General features: G+C 33.2%; 1 protein-coding gene across 1 annotated transcript in view; it reads left to right on the top strand.

Moving 5' to 3' along the window:
• LOC127880864 (guanine nucleotide-binding protein G(i) subunit alpha) overlaps positions 1 to 17395 on the top strand; it is a 75188-nt gene extending 57793 nt beyond the window's left edge. The window contains exons 8-9 of the mRNA XM_052428321.1: positions 745 to 943; positions 13691 to 17395. Of these exons, the coding sequence (XP_052284281.1) occupies positions 745 to 935 (191 nt within the window). The 3' untranslated portion in view covers positions 936 to 943; positions 13691 to 17395. The remainder of the gene's footprint in view (positions 1 to 744; positions 944 to 13690) is intronic.
• Positions 17396 to 20240: the final 2845 nt, after the last annotated feature.

Raw genomic sequence — 20240 nt, 5'->3', positions numbered from 1 at the left:
ACAAACCTATAATAACGAATACACATACGATGATGCGGACCGCTTGATTCATGATATTTTCTTAGTTTTCACCTGAAATTGCAACTAGAAATACTATAAAATAGTACAATTATTAGAGAGGGCTCAAGGTGGGGCATTGCCCTTAATCTCCATTGGGGACCTGCGTTCCCAGACCCCGGCCTAATTTTCCGGATTTTAAATTTGGAACAATTGACATCTCTGCCTTTCTGACCTTGTCTTCTTCCCTGAATACACAGGTACAGTTCATCTTTCTGACCTTCAAGTGGGCGAGGTTCAATAAACAGAAAATGTGTCATAATTGTCTGATAAATATGTGATGAAAGTTTTTTATCCATGACATTTTAGCAGTCCAATAATTTTTCACATCCATTCCCCAGGGTTTGATAAATAACTCGCAGTTTGTTCAGGTTTTATGCTGTTTGCTACTCATCAATAACTAAGGGTTGGAAATGAAGCCTTTAAAACTTGACGTTAGCATGAAAGGTATTTAATTAAATTTAACTTTCTATGGGACTCCAAATGTGTCAAAATATGTATCTCAGTGGAAAAGGGTTAACAATTGAGTTCATATACTTATTACCAGACAAGCCAATACCATTGTCATGCAGTCATTGCAGAGGATTTGATATTTGCTTGAGCAATACAGCAGTTTTCCATATCCTTTCCCCAAGGCCCATTTTGTTATACACTATTCATGATTTTCATATGCATTCTTTCCTGCAGGGGCTGATACATATGACGAGGCGGCTGCCTACATTCAAGTTCAGTTTGAAAATCTGAACAAGAAGAAGGACACAAAGGAGATCTACACACATTTCACCTGTGCCACGGACACCAACAATGTGCAGTTCGTGTTTGATGCCGTCACCGATGTCATCATCAAGAATAACTTGAAAGATTGTGGCCTATTTTAATATTGAGGGTAGGTGGAAATAAGCTCTGTTTAGGGTGGTAATAAACCTGATTTCTAAAGATGATGGCCTATTTTAATGTTTTATTTGGAGCTCAACTGTTTTTGGTTCACTATTGAAACACAAATTTATCAGTTTGTGTAGTAGTTAAAAGTTAATACTAGTAATTTATTTAAGCTGATGAATTGAAATACTGCTCATGAATAAAAGCAGCAACAACAATAGCCATATAGTAAAGTTAAAAAAAACACAATTTTGATTTAATTTTTAAAAAAAGAAAAGAAAATGTTAACTTTAACAATTGGTTCATTGACCTTTGTAATTAATATCTTTGACATTGATAGTTTAAAGATGATTTGAATCAAAATCAATAATATTCATTATGAGGATCTTCTTTTCCATCGAAAGTTTGCGTCTAATTATAGCGCTATGTTGCTATTATTAGAAGTAATTCCTTACATTTTTAACTTTGGACTTTGATGATCAATAGCTTGCCATTAAATTCCATGTGTAATGATAGGAGACTTAGTTTGCCGTAAATAGTTTACATCATGTACTTGTATATCGTATTTTGAACTTGGTAATTATATAAGGAACAAAAGTGAATGTAGAGAAATGAATTATAAGTGATTATCAGTAAAACAAAATAAGATATGGGTTGTTTCTTTATATAGCTTAAATTTATTATGCAAGAAATCATTTATATTTATAGATTTCATTGTTTGCTGAATCACATCTTGTAATGCATGTGTTTGTTTATGTATCAATGAACGAACCTTAAAAGTGGTCAACCTTACATCACTGTGGGGGAAGTTAAATGTTCTGAGTAACTTGACCTCTGGGCACGTGGAAGTCCAAGCCTTAAGTCTTCTGTGAAAAGTGAGGTTTTGCAAAGACAAGTAAATTTACATTTATGCCAACTCTGTATGAGCTGCATCATACAATATGGGTATTGCCGTATGCGTTCAGCGTAGTTCTAGACAAGACTGCGCAGGCTTGTCTGGAGCTTTGCTGGCACAAATGGCATTAGACCCATTTTTGCAGGACACAGCTCATGTACAAGGTGACAGTTTTCAGTTTATTTACAGTACATTTATACTGTTAAAAAGTTTTTTGACAACAATATTGGTACATAGACTTCTATATGTTAAGTGTCAAACAATTGCTTTATTATTACTAGACTTGCGACACCTTAAGGGTTTCGCGGGATGGAATGAGTGGAGAGATGAAATCAAATTGAAAATCGATTATTTCAAAAAAAAAATGGTACGAAAAAATATGCGGGTAGGAAAAAAAAACAAATTTGGGTACGAAAACAAATTTGAGTACGATAAAATGGGTACAAACAAAATAAGGGAACGAAAAAACTATTTTGGTACGAAAAAAATGGGTACAAATAAAAAATAAGGTACGAAAAAATTTGTGTACGAAAAAAAAATGAGTACGAACAAATGGGTACGAAGAAATTTGGGTACGAACAAATTTGTGTACGAAAAAATTGGGTACAAAAAAATGTGGGTACGAAAAAAAAATTGGTTATGAAAAAAAATTAGGGTACGAAAAACTATTTGGGTACGAAAAAAAGGTTCAAATAAAAATTTGGGTACAAAAAAAATTGGGAACAAAACGAATTTGGGTACGAAAAAATTTGAGTACGAACAAATGGGTTCAAAGAAATTTGGGTTCGAACAAATTTGTGTAAAAAAAAAATTGGGTACGAAAAAAAATTTGGTTATGAAAACCTATAGGGAACGAAAAAATTAGGGTACAAAAAACTATTTGGGTACGAAAAAAAAGGGTACATATATAAATTTGGGTACAAAAAAAATTGGGTACGAAACAAATTTGTGCACCGACGGACAGACGAAGCGGCGACTATATGCTCCCCCTAAAAAATTTGGGGGGGAGCATAATAAACAAGTTATGGCAATTTAAAGGTGGTACGCAAACTTAATAATAGATTTATCAATTATATGCTTATTGTAAGTGAAAACAAGGGACAAAATTGTCACAAAACCAGGTTTTCATTGTGAAAAAAAAATCTGATAAAGGGAGAAAACTCAAACTGAACTTTTGAAATGACCAAAAAAAATTAACCCCCTTTGAAAGTTTTTTTTCTTTTTAAATCTATTTTTAGTCGTGGCGGCCTTGACATTGGAGATATTGACGTGATTCTTTCGTGGGACACACCGTCCCATGATGGTGAACAAATGTGCCAAATGATTTTAAAATCTCACAATGAATGACATAGTTATGGCCAGGACAAGCTCATTTATGGCCATTTTTGAACTTTGAACTCAAAGTGTGACCTTGACCTTGGAGATATCGACGTAATTATTTCGCGCGACACACCCTCCAATGATGGTGAACAAATGTGCCAAATGATTTTAAAATCTGACGATGAACGACATAGTTATGGCTCGGACAAGCTCATTTATGGCCATTTTTGACCTTTGAACTCAAAGTGTGACCTTGACCTTGGAGATATCGACGTAATTATTTCGCGCGACACACCGTCCAATGATGGTGAACAAATGTGCCAAATGATTTTAAAATCTGACAATGAACGACATAGTTATGGCCCGGACATGCTTATTCCGCCAGCCCGCCAGCCAGCCCGCCCGCATTCGCCAATCTAATAACCAGTTTTTTCCTTCGGAAAACCTGGTTAAAAAGGCCATAATTGTTACAAAATGCTTGATACAGTTATCTGCTCTTGTTTATACATTGGGGTCATGTTGGTTAATAAGCAAAATACATGGTGTATGAACGCAATATGTCAAGGGACATAAAAAATATTTGAGGTCATATGCAAACTTTAACATAGATTTATCAATAATATGCATATTATTCTAAGTGAAAAAGGGCCTAATTCTGTTAAAATGCTTGATACAGTAAATGAGTTGTCTGCTCTTGTTTATAGATTGGGTTTATGTCGGTAATGAAGTATGCAAAATATAAAAGCAATATGTCAATGGACATAGGAAATATATTTGAGGTGGTACGCAAACATTCCAATGCGCAAGCCGACGCCGGGTTGAGTAGGATAGCTCGACTATATATATTTCATATATAACAGTCAAGCTAAAATGTAAATATACCATAAACAACAGGCTAACCTCAATCACAACTTTAATGCAATGCTTATAACAATAGAGATACAATGATATGCCAGGGATTGAAACTAACTGTTTACTATTGTGGGCAACCATCTTTAGTATTTTGGTTGCCCAGATAAAGAATAACGAGCCCAGAAATATGAACATGTGAATATTATACATTCTTTTAATAAAATAATAGATAATTAAAAACATTTGCTGACAACACATGTTCAATGCATGATGTTTTATTATGAGCCTGAATTGAATCATGTCCTATTCCTAAATAATGAATGTTATTTAACTAGTATTGATCCATGGTGATCAATTGTTTTTCAATTTTTATTGCAGTGAATTGTTTTAAGCTTTAAAAAAAAGAAGTTTACCAACTTTTGAAATTGAGTTGCCCAGGCCAAAATCTACTTGCCCCGGGTTCACGGTAAACCAATTATTTCCATCCCTGTATGCTCTTCATTTTCTGTTCTTCCATCGCATTCTCAAAATTAAACTTAAAGCCGATATTTTTTAATAACATTAGTATGAATTACTAACCATTATCACCCAAAAAACAATTTTACAAAGCTGTAATCCCGTCGTAGAGATTTAGTTTACTATTATCAGTGTTCTCTTTAAATACCGGCTGCTAGCGATCTTGCCGGTTACATTAACTCTTGATGCCGGCTACTTTTCCCAAATATATCAAGTAAATGTCACAAATGCTTTGGTTTTACTGCATAGTTGCCGGCCATATAACTGGCTACTCAAATTTTTCTGGAAAACACTGAACTATGCATGACAAACACAAAAAAATTAAATACATCTTAGATTCATTGTAAAAAATAAATTGACACTTCCAGCTTGTCGTCACTAAAATCCAAAGATTCAAATAATTTTCCACGAGATATGTCAACAATTGCGTAATCAAATGAATGAAAAATAAAAGTGAAGAAAGCCGGATTTTACATAAATTTCAGGTTGAAACACAACAAGGTAAAGGTAGTCGGTGAGATATAATAATAATACAGTTAGTAAGGCTCGTACCCTGGGAACGGTAAATATACTAAAACATACCCGGGAATTTAAACACTAAATCGGTTGTTGTCGGCTATTTTGTAAAAATTAATTATGTTTACATTTATGTCAATTTTCTGTTAAATGGCATTTATACAATGTATTATCAAAACTCATTTTTACAATCATTAATGTGATTCAATTTAAAATCTTAAATTGTTTAAAGTCGCATCATTGTATGACGTTGTCAAGTATATTTTCCGCGATGTCGCACGTTCACTTTTTACCATCATAGATTTTGTTAAAGAAACATTTTTTGGTTTGCGAGGTCCGTTAAATGGGGAACACCATATTTGGTATTTATATTATGTTTTAACAAATAATTCATGCTGTGTAATAAATATTGTATAAGATATTTCGATATTTATTGAAAATGTTTCAAATTGTTATTTATGAAACCTTTTATTCTAATGAGTGTATGCTATCATATTATACTTCGAATAGCAGATCTGTTGTACTATAATCGTATTATTCATTCTTTATTGTTAATTTCATTTATTGTAGAGAATCGTCAATGTTACATCTAGTCGCCAATCCTTGTCGTTAGTGTTAGTTTTCAATGCTTGTTATCATTGCCGTCAATGTTAGTCGTCAATCCTTATCGTCATTATACATGAAGGAAATAAAAGCAGAAACAGAGACGTATTCTTGATTACTTGATTATTCCTACGGCGTCCTCTCAACACTCATACTAAAAAGCATGTTGATGCAGATTTTTTTTAAAGAGAAGTTTCTTTAAGGTAAACAATATTGTTTTACTTTAATCGCTAGCATGTTTAACGACATCGGATTTTTGGCAGATATACAACTCGGATACAATCTAATATTTGCGGGTATGTTTAAGTTTCTTTACCGTACCCGGGCTACATGTAAGTAAAGTTAAGAGTACCCGGGGTACATGTACCGGTAAGTAGTACCCGAGCCGAGAATGTCAATTGAAGGTGTTAGAGATGCATTGAACCATAAGATTAAAAAGGGTAATTAACCACGGGCTTATTAAAATTAAAACGATGACATTACATTGTACCAGCTGTTTATTGTTGTATACTGTAAGCTTGAAATATTTTAAATAATGTAAACAACTTACCTTGTATAAAGTTGGCACATTGTTGTCAGGTGTAGAAACTATTATACTTATTTCTGTTAAGTTGCACTGGCTGAACCAAAAGAATTATGTAGTCGTTTCTAAATAATCACGAAACAATCTACTAATGCATATATGCTTGCCAGTTGCTGAGTTTGTGCATTTCCATTCATTATACTATCGGCCTTGGCAAACAGCGTAGACTCAGATTAGACGCCGCATGATGTCTGCTATTTGGTACGCAGAAGATTTGCATATCCACGGGTGTTTTATGTCAAATGTTATGGTTTTTCAATAGATCGTATACTTATCTACAAAACAGCGAATTAGCGTTCACTTGACATCATTTTTAATTATGTTATTTTGTGAATACTTTCTCGCGGTCTTTTCGCCTTTGGTCGACGCCGTCTGCTATTTCAAACGATGAAGATTTCCATATCCACTGGCGTTTTTTTATGTCAAATGTTAGTGTTTTCCAATGGATCGTATACTTATCTACAAAACAGATAAGTAGCGTTCACTTTACATCGTTTGAGATGATGTTTTTTGTAAATACTTTCTAAGCGTTCATTCTGACGAAGTCGACCATTTTGACGGGTGTGAAGAAATACCGAATTTCCCGTAATTACCAAAATCCCCAGAAATCCACGAGATCCCACGAAATCCCCATTAATATTGATTGTGTATTGAAAAACTGCGTATTTTAATATAGATCGTTGCGAAATACACTGAAATCACTAATGAAACATTGTTTTATCAAAGTTTGATTTCGGGGATTTCGGTAGGACTTCGGTATATCCATATACCGCATTTTGTAAATCCGGTTATGTAAAACTTGCGAAACTTTTTCGTGATTTAATCAAAAACTATATTTTTCCCAGGTATAACGCCTACGCCAACAGGTAGATCGCATTCTTGTCCATATACATGTCAAATTTCAGCAAACGTGCTAGGCCAGTTTTCAAGAAACCCAAATCGCGACGATTCTCGCCAGCTTAACGAAAGTTAGCCCCCTTTATCATTCGTTCGATTGAACGTCATCAATGATGACGTCCAATACATCACTCATTCCATATTTTCAAAATGATATTTTACTAGAGTTGCGACACCTTAAGGGTTTCGCGGGATGGAATGAGTGGGAACTAAAAAAATGTGGGTTCGAAAATTTTGGGTAAGAAAATGTGGGAACACAAATTTTGGGTACTAAACAAATGTGGGTAAGAAAATTTTGGTTACGAAAAAAAAAATGTTGGTACGAAAATTGTGGGTACAATGGGTCAATGTTAAGGTTTTAGCATGGCGGACGCCGGACGGCGAAAAGACACGACACGATGAGCTGGCTATGGCAATACCTCAGGTATTCTCCGAAAACAGCCGAGGGCATATGCATAAGTCAGTGAGTAATACTCAACAAGACGTTTGTCAAGCAAATTTGTCCACTACCGGCTCCACCATTGTCATAATTTTATGTTTTTATTTATTGCCATAGAAACCAGCAATTTTGACGTAGGAACAAAATGAAATCACGTGCATAATGTCCTTATTGCCATCTATCCATGTTTCAAGTTTCATGAAAAAATATTAACAACTTTTAAAGTTATCGCAGGATTCAGAAAAGTGTGACAGACTGACTGACTGACTACCGGTAACTGACGGACACACAGAGCGCAAACCATAAGTCCCCTCCGGTGAAACCGGTAGTGGACTAATAAAAGCTAGGCACGGCGTATAAAATCAGAACCACTGGGTCGAATCTGCTGAAACTTGGCCACATTATAGATTATAGTCCAAACAAGCTACAGAATGAGCGTTTTTGGACCTGACAGCGTAAAACATTAATTAATAATGGACAGCACAAAATGGGTCATTTTGTACAAAACATTGTAAACTTTAAGTGGCATTTAATGACCTTTAGACATCAGAAAGTTGCAAATTTTTAATATTCTGCACACTTCGACTTGTTGTTTTTACAAATTTAGAAGCATTTATGCTTGGGATGTATATAAACCCTGTTATTCAGTGTCAATTTTGGCAAAAAATCACAATACAATCCCAAAAATGGCTAAGCAGCAATGCCCCTTTAACATTATTCCTTATATTTAATTGTATTGTTTAAAAAGATAACTGTGTATATTTAATCATAATGGCTCTGTATATCACACATGATAGGGCACTGCTGGGGCTTGAACCCAGAACTCATCTCACATTGTAAGATGCGTTTTTCAATTAAACTACAATGTCTGTATCTTGTGAAGTGGAGCCAACATACACCCACATACCGGTAAGTGAAAAAATCATTCTGTCCATATATTTGTACTGGGCGTTAGTGAAAGTCTTTTTCCAGGTTTTCCCTGATTTCCAGGTTGGCTGGAAACCATGTTTAACTATGATAAAATGTTCTTTAGATGCCATGTGTATTAATATATAGGTCTATTTTTCTGAGATATTAATGAAAATGCCTTTGGGTATGTGGCGAATATTTAAAAAATCTGCAACTTGATATATGGTGCTAACACGGTAAAATTGTATGAGCCCAAATTATAATAGATGAATGCGTATTATGCTTCTCTGCTTATACTATGACGACATGTTCATACAATGTCATTTTTATTAATATACATGTATATGCCAAATTAAATGAAAAAGACTTGAAAATGTGTGTCGCAAGATACCAAGTACGAAAAAAATCAGCATTTTTATGTAGGGTCATCACACGGTAAAATTATTTGTGCCCAAAATAATAATAGATGAATGCATATTAGGCTTCAATGTTGCTTATACTATGACTACTGGTTCATATGATGCCATTTTTATAAATATCTATGCCAAATTTAATGAAATAGACATGAAAATGTGTGTCGCCAGGTACCAAGTAAGAAAAAAATCAGCATTTTTATCTAGGGTCTTCACACGGTTAAATTATTTGTGCACAAATAATAATAGATGAATGCATATTAGGCTTCAATGTTGCTTATACTATGACTACTGGTTCATACGATGCCATTTTTATAAATATCTATGCCAAATTTAATGAAATAGACTTGAAAATGTGTGTCGCCAGGTTCCAAATAAGAAAAAAATCAGCATTTTTATATAGGGTCTTCACACAGTAAAATTATTTGTGCCCAAGTAATAATAGATGAATGCATATTAGGCTTCAATGTTGCTTATACTATGACTACTGGTTCATACGATGCCAATTTTATAAATATCTATGCCAAATTTAATGCAATAGAATTGAAAATGTGATTCGCCAGGTACCAAGTAAGAAAAAAATCCGCATTTTTATGTAGGGTCTTCACACAGTAAAATTATTTGTGCCCAAATAAGAATAGATGAATGCATATTAGGCTTCAATGTTGCTTATACTATGACTAATGGTTCATACGATACCATTTTTATAAATATCTATGCCAAATTTAATGAAATAGACTTGAAAATGTGATTCGCCAGGTACCAAGTAAGAAAAAAATCCGCATTTTTATGTAGGGTCTTCACACGGTAAAATTATTTGTTCCCAAATAATAATAGATGAATACATATTAGGCTTCAATGTTGCTTATACTATGACGATATGTTCATACAATGCCATTTTTAAAAATATCTATGCCAAATTTAATGAAATAGAATTAAAAATGTGTGTCGCCAGGTACCAAGTAAGAAAAAAATCAGCATTTTTATGTAGGGTCTTCACATGGTAAAATTATTTGTGCCAAAAATAATAACAGATGAATGCATATTAGGCTTCAATGTTGCTTATACTATGACTACTGGTTCATACAATGCCATTTTTAAAAATATCTATGCCAAATTTAATGAAATAGACTTGAAAATGTGTGTCGCCAGGTACCAAGTAAGAAAAAATCAGCATTTTTATGTAGGGTCTTCACACGGTAAAATTATTTGTGCCCAAATAATAAAAGATGAATGCATATTAGGCTTCAATGTTGCTTATACTATGACTACTGGTTCATACGATGCCAGTTTTATAAATATCTATGCCAAATTTAATGAAATAGACTTGAAAATGTGTGTCGCCAGGTACCAAATAAGAAAAAAATCAGCATTTTTATGTAGGATCTTCACACGGTAAAATTGTTTGTGCCCAAATAATAATACATGTAGATGAATGCATATTAGGCTTCAATGTTGCTTATACTATGACTACTGGTTCATACGATGCCATTTTTTAAAATATCTATGCCAAATTTAATGAAAAAGACTTGAAAATGTGTGTCGCCAGGTACCAGGTGAGAAAAAAATCAGCATTTTTATGTAGGGTCTTCACACAGTAAAATTATTTGTGCCCAATTAATAATAGATGAATGCATATTAGGCTTCAATGTTGCTTATACTATGACTACTGGTTCATACGATGCCAATTTTATAAATATCTATGCCAAATTTAATGAAATAGACTTGAAAATGTGTGTCGCCAGGTACCAAGTAAGAAAAAAATCAGCATTTTTATGTAGGGTCTTCACACAGTAAAATTATTTGTGCCCAAATAATAATAGTTAAATGCATATAAGGCTTCAATGCAGGGTTGGCATATTGACCGGTCAATTGAGTATTGACCGGGCCGGCGGTCAATACCTGGTTAAAACCGGTCAATACTGGTCATTACTGGTCGATTGAAAATTGTAGCATTTAAACATTACAAAGGAGCCATTTTATATAAAATCAATAATTATTCTGTAATTGATAAACTTTTTTCTGAGTTATTTATTTTTAAAAAATCTTTAAAGCTGTAAAAAGTTACTTCTTAATTATTTATGGAAACAGCCTCAAATACATAAGGACTAAGGCAATATCTTTATCTCAGTGTATCACATCTGTTACTAATTAGCCGGATTTTACATAAATTCCAGGTTGATAAACACAACAAGGTAAAGGTACTTTGTAGTCGGTGAGATATAATAATAATACAGTTAGTAAGGCTCGTACCCTGGGTACGGTAAATATACTAAAACGTACGCGGGAATTTTAACACTAAATCGGTTGTTGTCGGCTATTTTGTAAAAATTAATTATGTTTACATTTATGTAAATTTTCTGTTGAATGGCATTTATATTATCAAAACTCATTGTTAAAATCAATAATGTGATTTAATTTTAAATCTTAAATTGTTTAAAGTCGCGTCATTGTATGACGTCGTCAAGTATAATATTTTCCGCGACATCGCACGTTCACTTTTTACCGTCATAGATTTTTTTAAAGAAACATTATTTGGTTACCAAGGTCCGTTAAATGGGGAACACCATATTCGGTATTTATATTATGTTTTAACAATTAATTAATGCTGTGTAATAAATATTGTTTAAGATATTTCGATATTTATTGAAAATGTTTCAAATTGTTATTTATGAAACCTCTTATTCTAATGAGTGTATGCTATTATATTATACTTTGAAAAGCATATCTGTTGTACTATAATCTTATTATTCATTTATTACTGTTAATTTCATTTATTGTAGAGAATCGTCAATGTTACATCTAGTCGCCAATGCTTGTTGTCAGTGTTAGTCCTAAATGCTTGTGATCATTGTCGTCGATGTTAGTCGTCAATCCTTATCGTCATTATACATGAAGGAAATAAAAGCAGAAACAGAGACGTATTCTTGATTACTTGCTTATTCCTACGGCGTCCTCTCAACACTCATACTAAAAAGCATGTTGATGCAGATTTTTTAAAAGAGAAGTTTGTTTAAGGTAAACAATATTGTTTTACGTTAATCGGTAGCATGTTTAACGACATCGGATTTTTGGCGGATATACAACTCGGATATAATCTAATATTTGCGGGTATGTTTAAGTTTATTTACCGTACCCAGGGTACATGTAAGTAAAATTAAGAGTACTTACCGGTACATGTACCGGTAAGTAGTACCCGAGCCGAGAATGATCAATCGAGCCTTAGTAAGTGAGTGATGGTGTATGGGATAACATGCACTGAGGGTGTATATTTTTCACGAACAAGTCAATTGAAGGTGTTAGAGATGCATTGATCCATAAGATTTTAAAGGGTAATTAACCACGGGCTTATTTAAATTAAAATGATGACATTACATTGTACCGGCTGTTTATTGTTGTATACTGTAAGCTTGCAATATTTTAAATAATGTAAACAACTTACCTTGTATTAAGTTGGCACATTGTTGTCAGGTGTAGAAACTTTTTATACTTATTTCTGTTAAGTTGCACTGGCTGAACCAAAAGAATTATGTAGTCGTTTCTAAATAATCACGAAACAACCTACTAATGCATATATGCTTGCCAGTTACTGAGTTTGTGCATTTCCATTCATTATCGGCCTTGGCAAACAGCGTAGAATCAGAGACGCCGTGTGATGTCTGCTATTTCGTTACACTGAAGATTTTCATATCCGCGGGTGTTTTTATGTCAAATGTTATGGTTTTTCAATAGATCGTATACTTATCTACAAAACAGCGAATGAGCATTCACTTTACATCATTTCTGATGATCTTATTTTGTACATAATTTCTGAGTGTTACTTCCTACGTTGCTATGTCGTCAGCCATTTTGACGGTTGGTTTGTTTACTTTCGGTTTCCACTACAAACGAAATTGATTTGCTGCTCGCGTTTATTTTTTGATTAAATAATAAATTATTAAACCCTAATAATGTAATTGTCTCAATATCATTTATATTCAAGATATTATCGGATAAATAGAATACCATTCTAATACCAGTGTGTACTTACATTTATCTCGGAAAGCCTAGCCGTGTAAACCTTTCTTTAACTCGTCGCACTCAATACGTTGAATAACACATAGATTTATGTCATGTTCATTAAAAAACCACAATGTGCACAAAAGACATGCATGTGTACTACCGATTGATATTCAAACACAATTATTACGCCTTTGTTTATCGATTAAACGCCTAACTGAATTAATAACGCGTAACGCCAGTTTCTTTGTTTCGTAGCAAGATGGAAGCTAGCCTAAGCGCTTTTCATGACGTAACGCGCGCGTGCCCTTTCCCATAAAAATATTTAGACGCAAAATACTCGAAAACTTGATTTTTCCCAGGTATAACGCCTACGCCAACAGGTAGATCGCATTCTGGACCATATACATGTCAAATTTTAGCAAACGTGTTCGGCCAGTTTTCAAGAAACTCAAATCGCGGCTATATGCACCAACTTAACGAAACTTAGCCCCCTTTATCATTCGTTCGAATGAACGTCATCAATGATGACGTCCAATACATCACTCATTCCATACTCATGTCATACAACATGTATGTATCAATTAAACTAAAATTGCTGATTAAATTTTCATACTAAATTCACAACTGTGGATACAGTCTGCGGTTTATAACCACTGCTTCTCTTCTGTAGATCCACCAAACTTCTGCTCAGTCTAAACAAGAGGCTTTTCACTGCAGTTCAGACAAACAATGAATTCCAAGCTTTCTGAATGGGTACACCCACTGTCAATCAAATTATCTTAATAATTTTGTTTTTTCCTTCATTTCAGATTGGATCTACCAGTTGGGACTGTGCATTACGTGTATATATAGCTCTATACCATGTCTTCAGCCATCGTTTTGTGCCCAGTCATGTGACCTTGGCTTTGATCACGTGGATTGGACCACACCATCAACATGTGACCAACTTCATATGGCGACCTTGACCCCTCAGATCATCTGACCTCTGCAGACGGGTCAGCCAAAATGGCATGAGTCATTTGATGCTTTCATTTGTGAACATTGGATGTTTGAGTTTGTCATGTGACGTTTAGCATGGGGACCAGCTAGTTTTATATTATTTTTTTTCTCTCTTTTTTTGGCCTTATAGTTTTTTGTTACAATGATGTAAAAACAAACAACAAACATAAATTGTGTAGATTACACTTATTTGCCTGCCTTTTCACTCAAGTGTATTGAACAGTTTTTTTATTCAACTGTTTCAGATATTCTAGTGTACATTTAGCTCTGAACAGAACTTTGGTCAACCTTGTTTGATTACAGTAGTTGCTGTTGGGGAGTACAAGGCAACAGTTGTTTGGTTGAATGTGAATTGTCTTCTTTTTTTTAACAACACATATAGGTACAGCCTAAAAAATAAAAGGTTTTCAACACTGTCTTTAGTAGGTTTTGTAAAAGGAACATTAACCCTTACAATGCGGGAACCGAATTTTTAAGGCCTTTGCAAACAGTTTGGATCCAGATGAGACGCCACAGAACGTGGCGTCTCATCAGGATCCAAACTGTTTGCTATTCTGATAGTATTCTTTGAAAAAAAAATAGAAGAAAATGCTAATTTTAGAAATTCAGCAGACGACATTTTAGCAGACGACAAATTTCCCAGCATGCAAAGGGTTAATTCATAAGGAAATCATAACACATTCATTAAGTTGTAAATAACTAGGTATATTGAACAGAAATCTATTTATCCAACATTTTGTTGTTGTAAATCAGCAAATGAAAAACAAACAAACCGATAGTGGCTTTGTAATATGTTGAAAAAATTCAATTTCTAATGTAGGTAGATAAATAAAGTTGTTGTTAAAAAATAACTGATTTGATGTAAAATCTGTGTTGATCATCTTCAATGAAATTAAAAATTGTATTTGTTTTGTTTTCAATGATATAGTGTAAATTCTTTTTACTGAAACTTTTTTTATTTATGTATTGAATTGTGTTATATATGTGGAATATATAACATTTTTAATTATGTGTTTGTACAATTATTTTTTTTCAGGATAATAGTGAATAAGTGGGATTATTGGTAATCAAATATTGAATGTCAGTTGTAAAAAGAGCTCATTTGTTATGTTCCTTGAACATTACAAATTCCATGTCCTCATCAATCATTTTTAAATGAATGTTGTTGCTTGAAAATATGAAATCGTGCTCAGAACTCTGTTAAACTTCTAAAAGTGATCGGTATTCCTTAGTTTTATTTGTGTCTTAGACCTTGGTATCTTTCCTATAATGTGTGATTTGAGAGTCAGTAGGTATTGTTCAAATTATTTATATTCTGAGCTAATGTTATTCTGTAAATTTCTCTTTTAAATGTATTTTACTATCTTATATATACATGTACTTGTATTTTACAAGGTTTCCTATAGGACCATAAATGTAAGAAAAGTTTCTGTGTATTTGTTTGATTGGCGTATGTTTACAAATAACTTTCAATGTGCAGTACTTGAGTCAATATACCTTGCAGAAATCCGATATGTACCACATGTTTTGTGTCATTCTTTATTGTGTTATAATAAACGCTCATCATTTTTAAGCTCTTGAATATAAAAATGGTCCTGCAAATGATTATATTTATAATATTGTCAGTTACACTGGATAATGTTGGAAATATTCTGTCTAATTAGGTATTTAACAGTGTCACATTATGTGACAAAATATAACTTTGTATGCCCCAGATAGGGTGGCATGTATCAGTTGAACTGTCCGTCAGTCTGTCTGTCAGTCAATCTGTCCATCCTTCCAAAAACTTTAACATTGCCCATAACTTTTGCAATATTGAAGATAGCAACTTAATATTTGGCATTCATGTGTATCTTATGGAGCTGCACATTTTGAGTGGTGAAAGGTCAAGGTCATTCATCAAGGTCAAAGGTCAAATATATGGCTTCAAAGCGGCACTGTAGGGGGCATTGTGTTTCTGACAAACACATCTCTTGTTTGGAGTTAAACTGTTTTACAACTGATCATGAAACCCATATTTTGTTATGTTTATGATTAAGATAAATTTATATGAAATTTTAAACTACAATTATCTGTTTGCACGTCAACTCACATGTGATCAGTATAAGAAGTGGAAGTGCTGCACTTACGGGGAACAATTATGGCTAGTACGTGTTCCAGAATTAGTCAATTGTGTGATGTCAACTCGCATGTGATCAGTATAAGAAGTGGAAGTGCTGCACTTACGGGGAACAATTATGGCTAGTACGTGTTCCAGAATTAGTGTGTATATATTATAGTGACAAAGAAATTCCACACACAAAAATGTGTGCTATGATTGCAATTAGACAATTTGAGTTTTCGGTCAACTTTCATGGCTTAATGAATGAAATTTACACTTTATGATTTATAATTTTGAATAGTATATATATGTCTGGGAGTATATATTTAAACTGACTTCAATTTTGTATTTTAAAGTCTATCATACTTTTGGATTAATATTTATATTAGTTTCTCTTTTCGACAGTGATTGGCCAGTTTTGCTTAAATTTACTGTCATTATTTGGTTTTCTATGCCTGGTTTTAATTCCATTGCAGACATTCCTCTATTTCATTTCGGGCTTAATTCTTGCATGTCATATTTTTGGTGGATAATGTTTAGAATAAAAAAGTTAGAAAATATTAAGAAAAAAAAAGTTAGAACAAATCCTCTATGTAAAAATGTATAAATATATATTTCCCAGTATTTAATGATGTCATAAACATGTATTGTTTATATATTTGAACAAATTCTATGTTCATTGGCCAAGTATAGTTTATGCCAAAATAATTATGTGTGTATTGTTCAGGCATGTGACATATTTCATTTGTATGAAATTAAATAATGTTTTGTGTCTGTTTCATGGCTTTAATTGATGTTTTGTCGTTCATTTTCCTTTTGTATCTTTTTATTCCACCTTTTTACTGAGTATATTATGATAAAAATGATGAAGTAATTCGAAAATCATGATATAAGACAATTTGAAATGTTCAGGATTACTCAACTAATATAAGATCAAGTTCATTTTAATAACACTTCAAACTTGTTATGCTCCCCCAAAATTTATTTTGGGGGGAGCATATAGTCGCCGCTTCGTCCGTGTGTCCGTCGTGCACAATTTTTGTCCGGGCTATTTCTCAGCAACTAACGACCGGATTCAATGAAACTTTATGGGAAGCTTCACTACCAAGAGGAGATGTGCATATTATCAGCGGGTTCTGGTCTGATGATTTTTCACAGAGATATGGCCCTTTGAAATTTTCTATAAAAAAAATTCTTGTCCCCCCAACTACTGTGCCCTCAAGACGTTTCCTTTTATCTGAATATACAGTGCAATATTGGGACCAAAAAAAACATTGGGGAGCATCACCCGTCTCCGACGATTTCTTGTTGTTATAATTTGTAAATGTTTTGTAATTTTGTTTTAAAATGACAACATACTACATTCTTGTAAAAAAAACAACATGCTTTTCAAAAATAAAAATCTACAAAGTAAGTGTATGTTTTAACATTTATTGTTTGTTCAAGCAATGTGTCATAAAACATTTGTGGGGTATATTTCTGCGTTGAACAAATTTAATATATTATTTAATTTAAACAATATCTCTCACAGCTTTGTTAGTATTATTTATCAGATTTTTTCAATTTAAAAGATTGCTTAATATGAACATGTATGCTGTATTCTCTAATACTTTTCTATCTTCAGTTTATTTATCCATGTGTACTAATGTTTCTTATTGCTTGAACATCATTCAGTGTCTAGAACAAGTATGTGATGTATTTTCTAGTAAAGCGTGAAAAAATTGTAGTTTTGTTGTATATTGAGGCGCTGGTAATTATTCAGCCCACTTGAATTTATTGGAACTAATTGTAGTATTTGGTGTATGTTGTGACTTGTATTTTTATGTCCTCCACCACTATATATATATATATATTCAAACAGATTCAAGTAGTAATATTCCTTCTTGTTTCATATGCTTTGTTTACATTCCAAGTGCAAAAGAGCAGTATTGAACAATATATATATATATTGTTTTTGCCCCGTCTGTTGGTTGGTTTGTGTGTTTGTTTGCCCCAACTTTACCATTGGCCATAACTTTTGCAATATTGAAGATAGCAACTTGATATTTGGCATGCATATGTATCTGCTGACTAATGGGGTTGTTTACCCTCGGGACCTCAATTAATAAACCATTGCCCGAGCACACTGCTTAACATAAAACTCTGCATAAAAAGGTTGAAAACGGCCATAAAAATGGACAGCCCGATTTTACTGGGCTGTACCATTGATATAAATAGAAAACTTTGCAGTGTTGGTGCGGTGCTTTAATAAAAATCTATTGGTTTAGAAATATCTATACTTATTCAAGAAGCGTTAAAAACGCAGTACTCAATAAAATTAATAAGCAATGTATTGCCTAAAGCTGTAAGAAAGCGGTGTTTTTATTGGTTGACAGTATTTAAAAGCACGGCTCTGATTGGTTATCTCTGTCACATCCGTGCAAAAGCAAGTAGGTCAATCCGTTTTGGGATAAAAATTTCGCACAGAGAACGACCTTGACACGGCGTCTGCTCTTGCACGGACGTGACAGAGATAACCAATCTTAATGATTGCGTCTGCTCTTTTGCACTTGGAATGTAAACAAAGCATATGAAACAAGAAGGAATATTACTACTTGAATCTGTTTGAATTTAATATAATTGGTATATGTTATTTAAACTATTATGATGAAGTTATATTAATATTATTATTATTATTATTGTAACTATTGTTATTATTATTATATGTATGTTGTTTGTGTTCAAAAGAGAGAGGAGGAGAATTGCCCAATTTTTATAAGTATTGATGGTAAAAACACATACTATTAAATGCGGTATCATCATTACTAGACCCATTGTTCAGTATTTACTGCAATGGGTTGTTGGAATCTTTAAACTTTGTGATCTGTGTTTTAAATGTTAAAATCCAAATAGGATTATTTTTAGTATAATGCCTATAGAAAAGTAAAGGAATACACAGATGTGTAATATGGTTGAAAAACAAAATAATAATATTTAAGGATTTTCCAGATCACAAAGTGGTTTAACATTGCCACTATATCTTTACATACATAGTAAAGTACCAGAATTAGGTGTATATTTAAGGTTTAAACGAAATGTCATACAACAAGATCTAATCGATGGGAAAATATGCTTATCTACGAACATTAATTAGTAGGAATGCTAGAGCCTGATTTAATAGCTCTCAAATGTAAAGTGAATTTGCATGTAGACATGCAATTATATGGGAAAAAGAAAAGAAAAGGTAATGTATAATAACACATAGGGAGTATAACTCTCAAATCTATATTACTGTTGCAATTGAGTATTGAGTTATTAAAAATTGTAATGTGTATAAATTTATGTATGTGGCTCAATGTTAAACACTTGCAGACAGGGAATATAGCCGTAATGCTCCAACGTAAGACCCTGTCTGTATGGAACTTAAAGAGGATTGGGCTATGGAGAAGAGAAGTCCCCCCAGAGTGGCTTTAAAACAATATTTAAAAGTGAGATTAGTAAAAAAAACTTATATATTAAGGGTAAGGACTTACGTGTCTCCAAACGGTCACCTTTATAGGGCCACATAAAAATTAAGGGTAAAACAATGTGCTTTACAGTTAAAAATGTGACAGAACAACTAAATTTGTACAAAAAGTACATTATTTACAATATGTACAGTACTATATGCGTTTATATATTTAAAATACAAGTTGCCACCCTGGAGGGTTGAAAGAAGAAGAGATTTTGGAAGTGTAGGCCGGTGTGAGTGGGGGAAAAAAGCCAGCAGGGGTGATGTCACTCAGTTGAACTAAGGGAGGTAATTGTGGGGATGGAGTCTACAACGGTTGTTTCCCCAGGACCAGAGGGAGTGCACGGTAGATGAAAAATAGTTTGTATACAATTGAAGGAAAATTGCATGATGTAAAATGGTAAAAAGACCAAATATTACCGAGATGCAGTAAAACAAACCCAAAAAGCTCTAATCCAACCAATATTATTTATATATTGGTGATAACAATGGAGGAAATAGTACTAAAGTACCTTGTATGGTATGTAAAATGGCAATTAAACAGAAAAACCGAGGCAATTTGCTATTTAAGATAGCAATTTAACATAAAATTAAGGAAATTTGCTATATAAAATAGCAATTTTATCAAGAATTAGTGTAATACAGAATATAAAGTTTGCTATGGTGTAGAAATAGCAGTATTGACAAAAAATTAAAGCAATTTGCTATATAAGATAGCAGTTTTACACAAAAATAAGGAAATTTGCTACACAAAATAGCAGTTTTAACA

This window comes from Dreissena polymorpha, chromosome 5 (assembly GCF_020536995.1).
Source record: "Dreissena polymorpha isolate Duluth1 chromosome 5, UMN_Dpol_1.0, whole genome shotgun sequence".
In the NCBI taxonomy this organism is placed as follows: Eukaryota; Metazoa; Mollusca; class Bivalvia; order Myida; family Dreissenidae; genus Dreissena; species Dreissena polymorpha.
The sequence above is the reverse complement of the archived record's forward strand: the minus strand, read 5'-3'. Positions and strand labels throughout refer to the sequence as shown.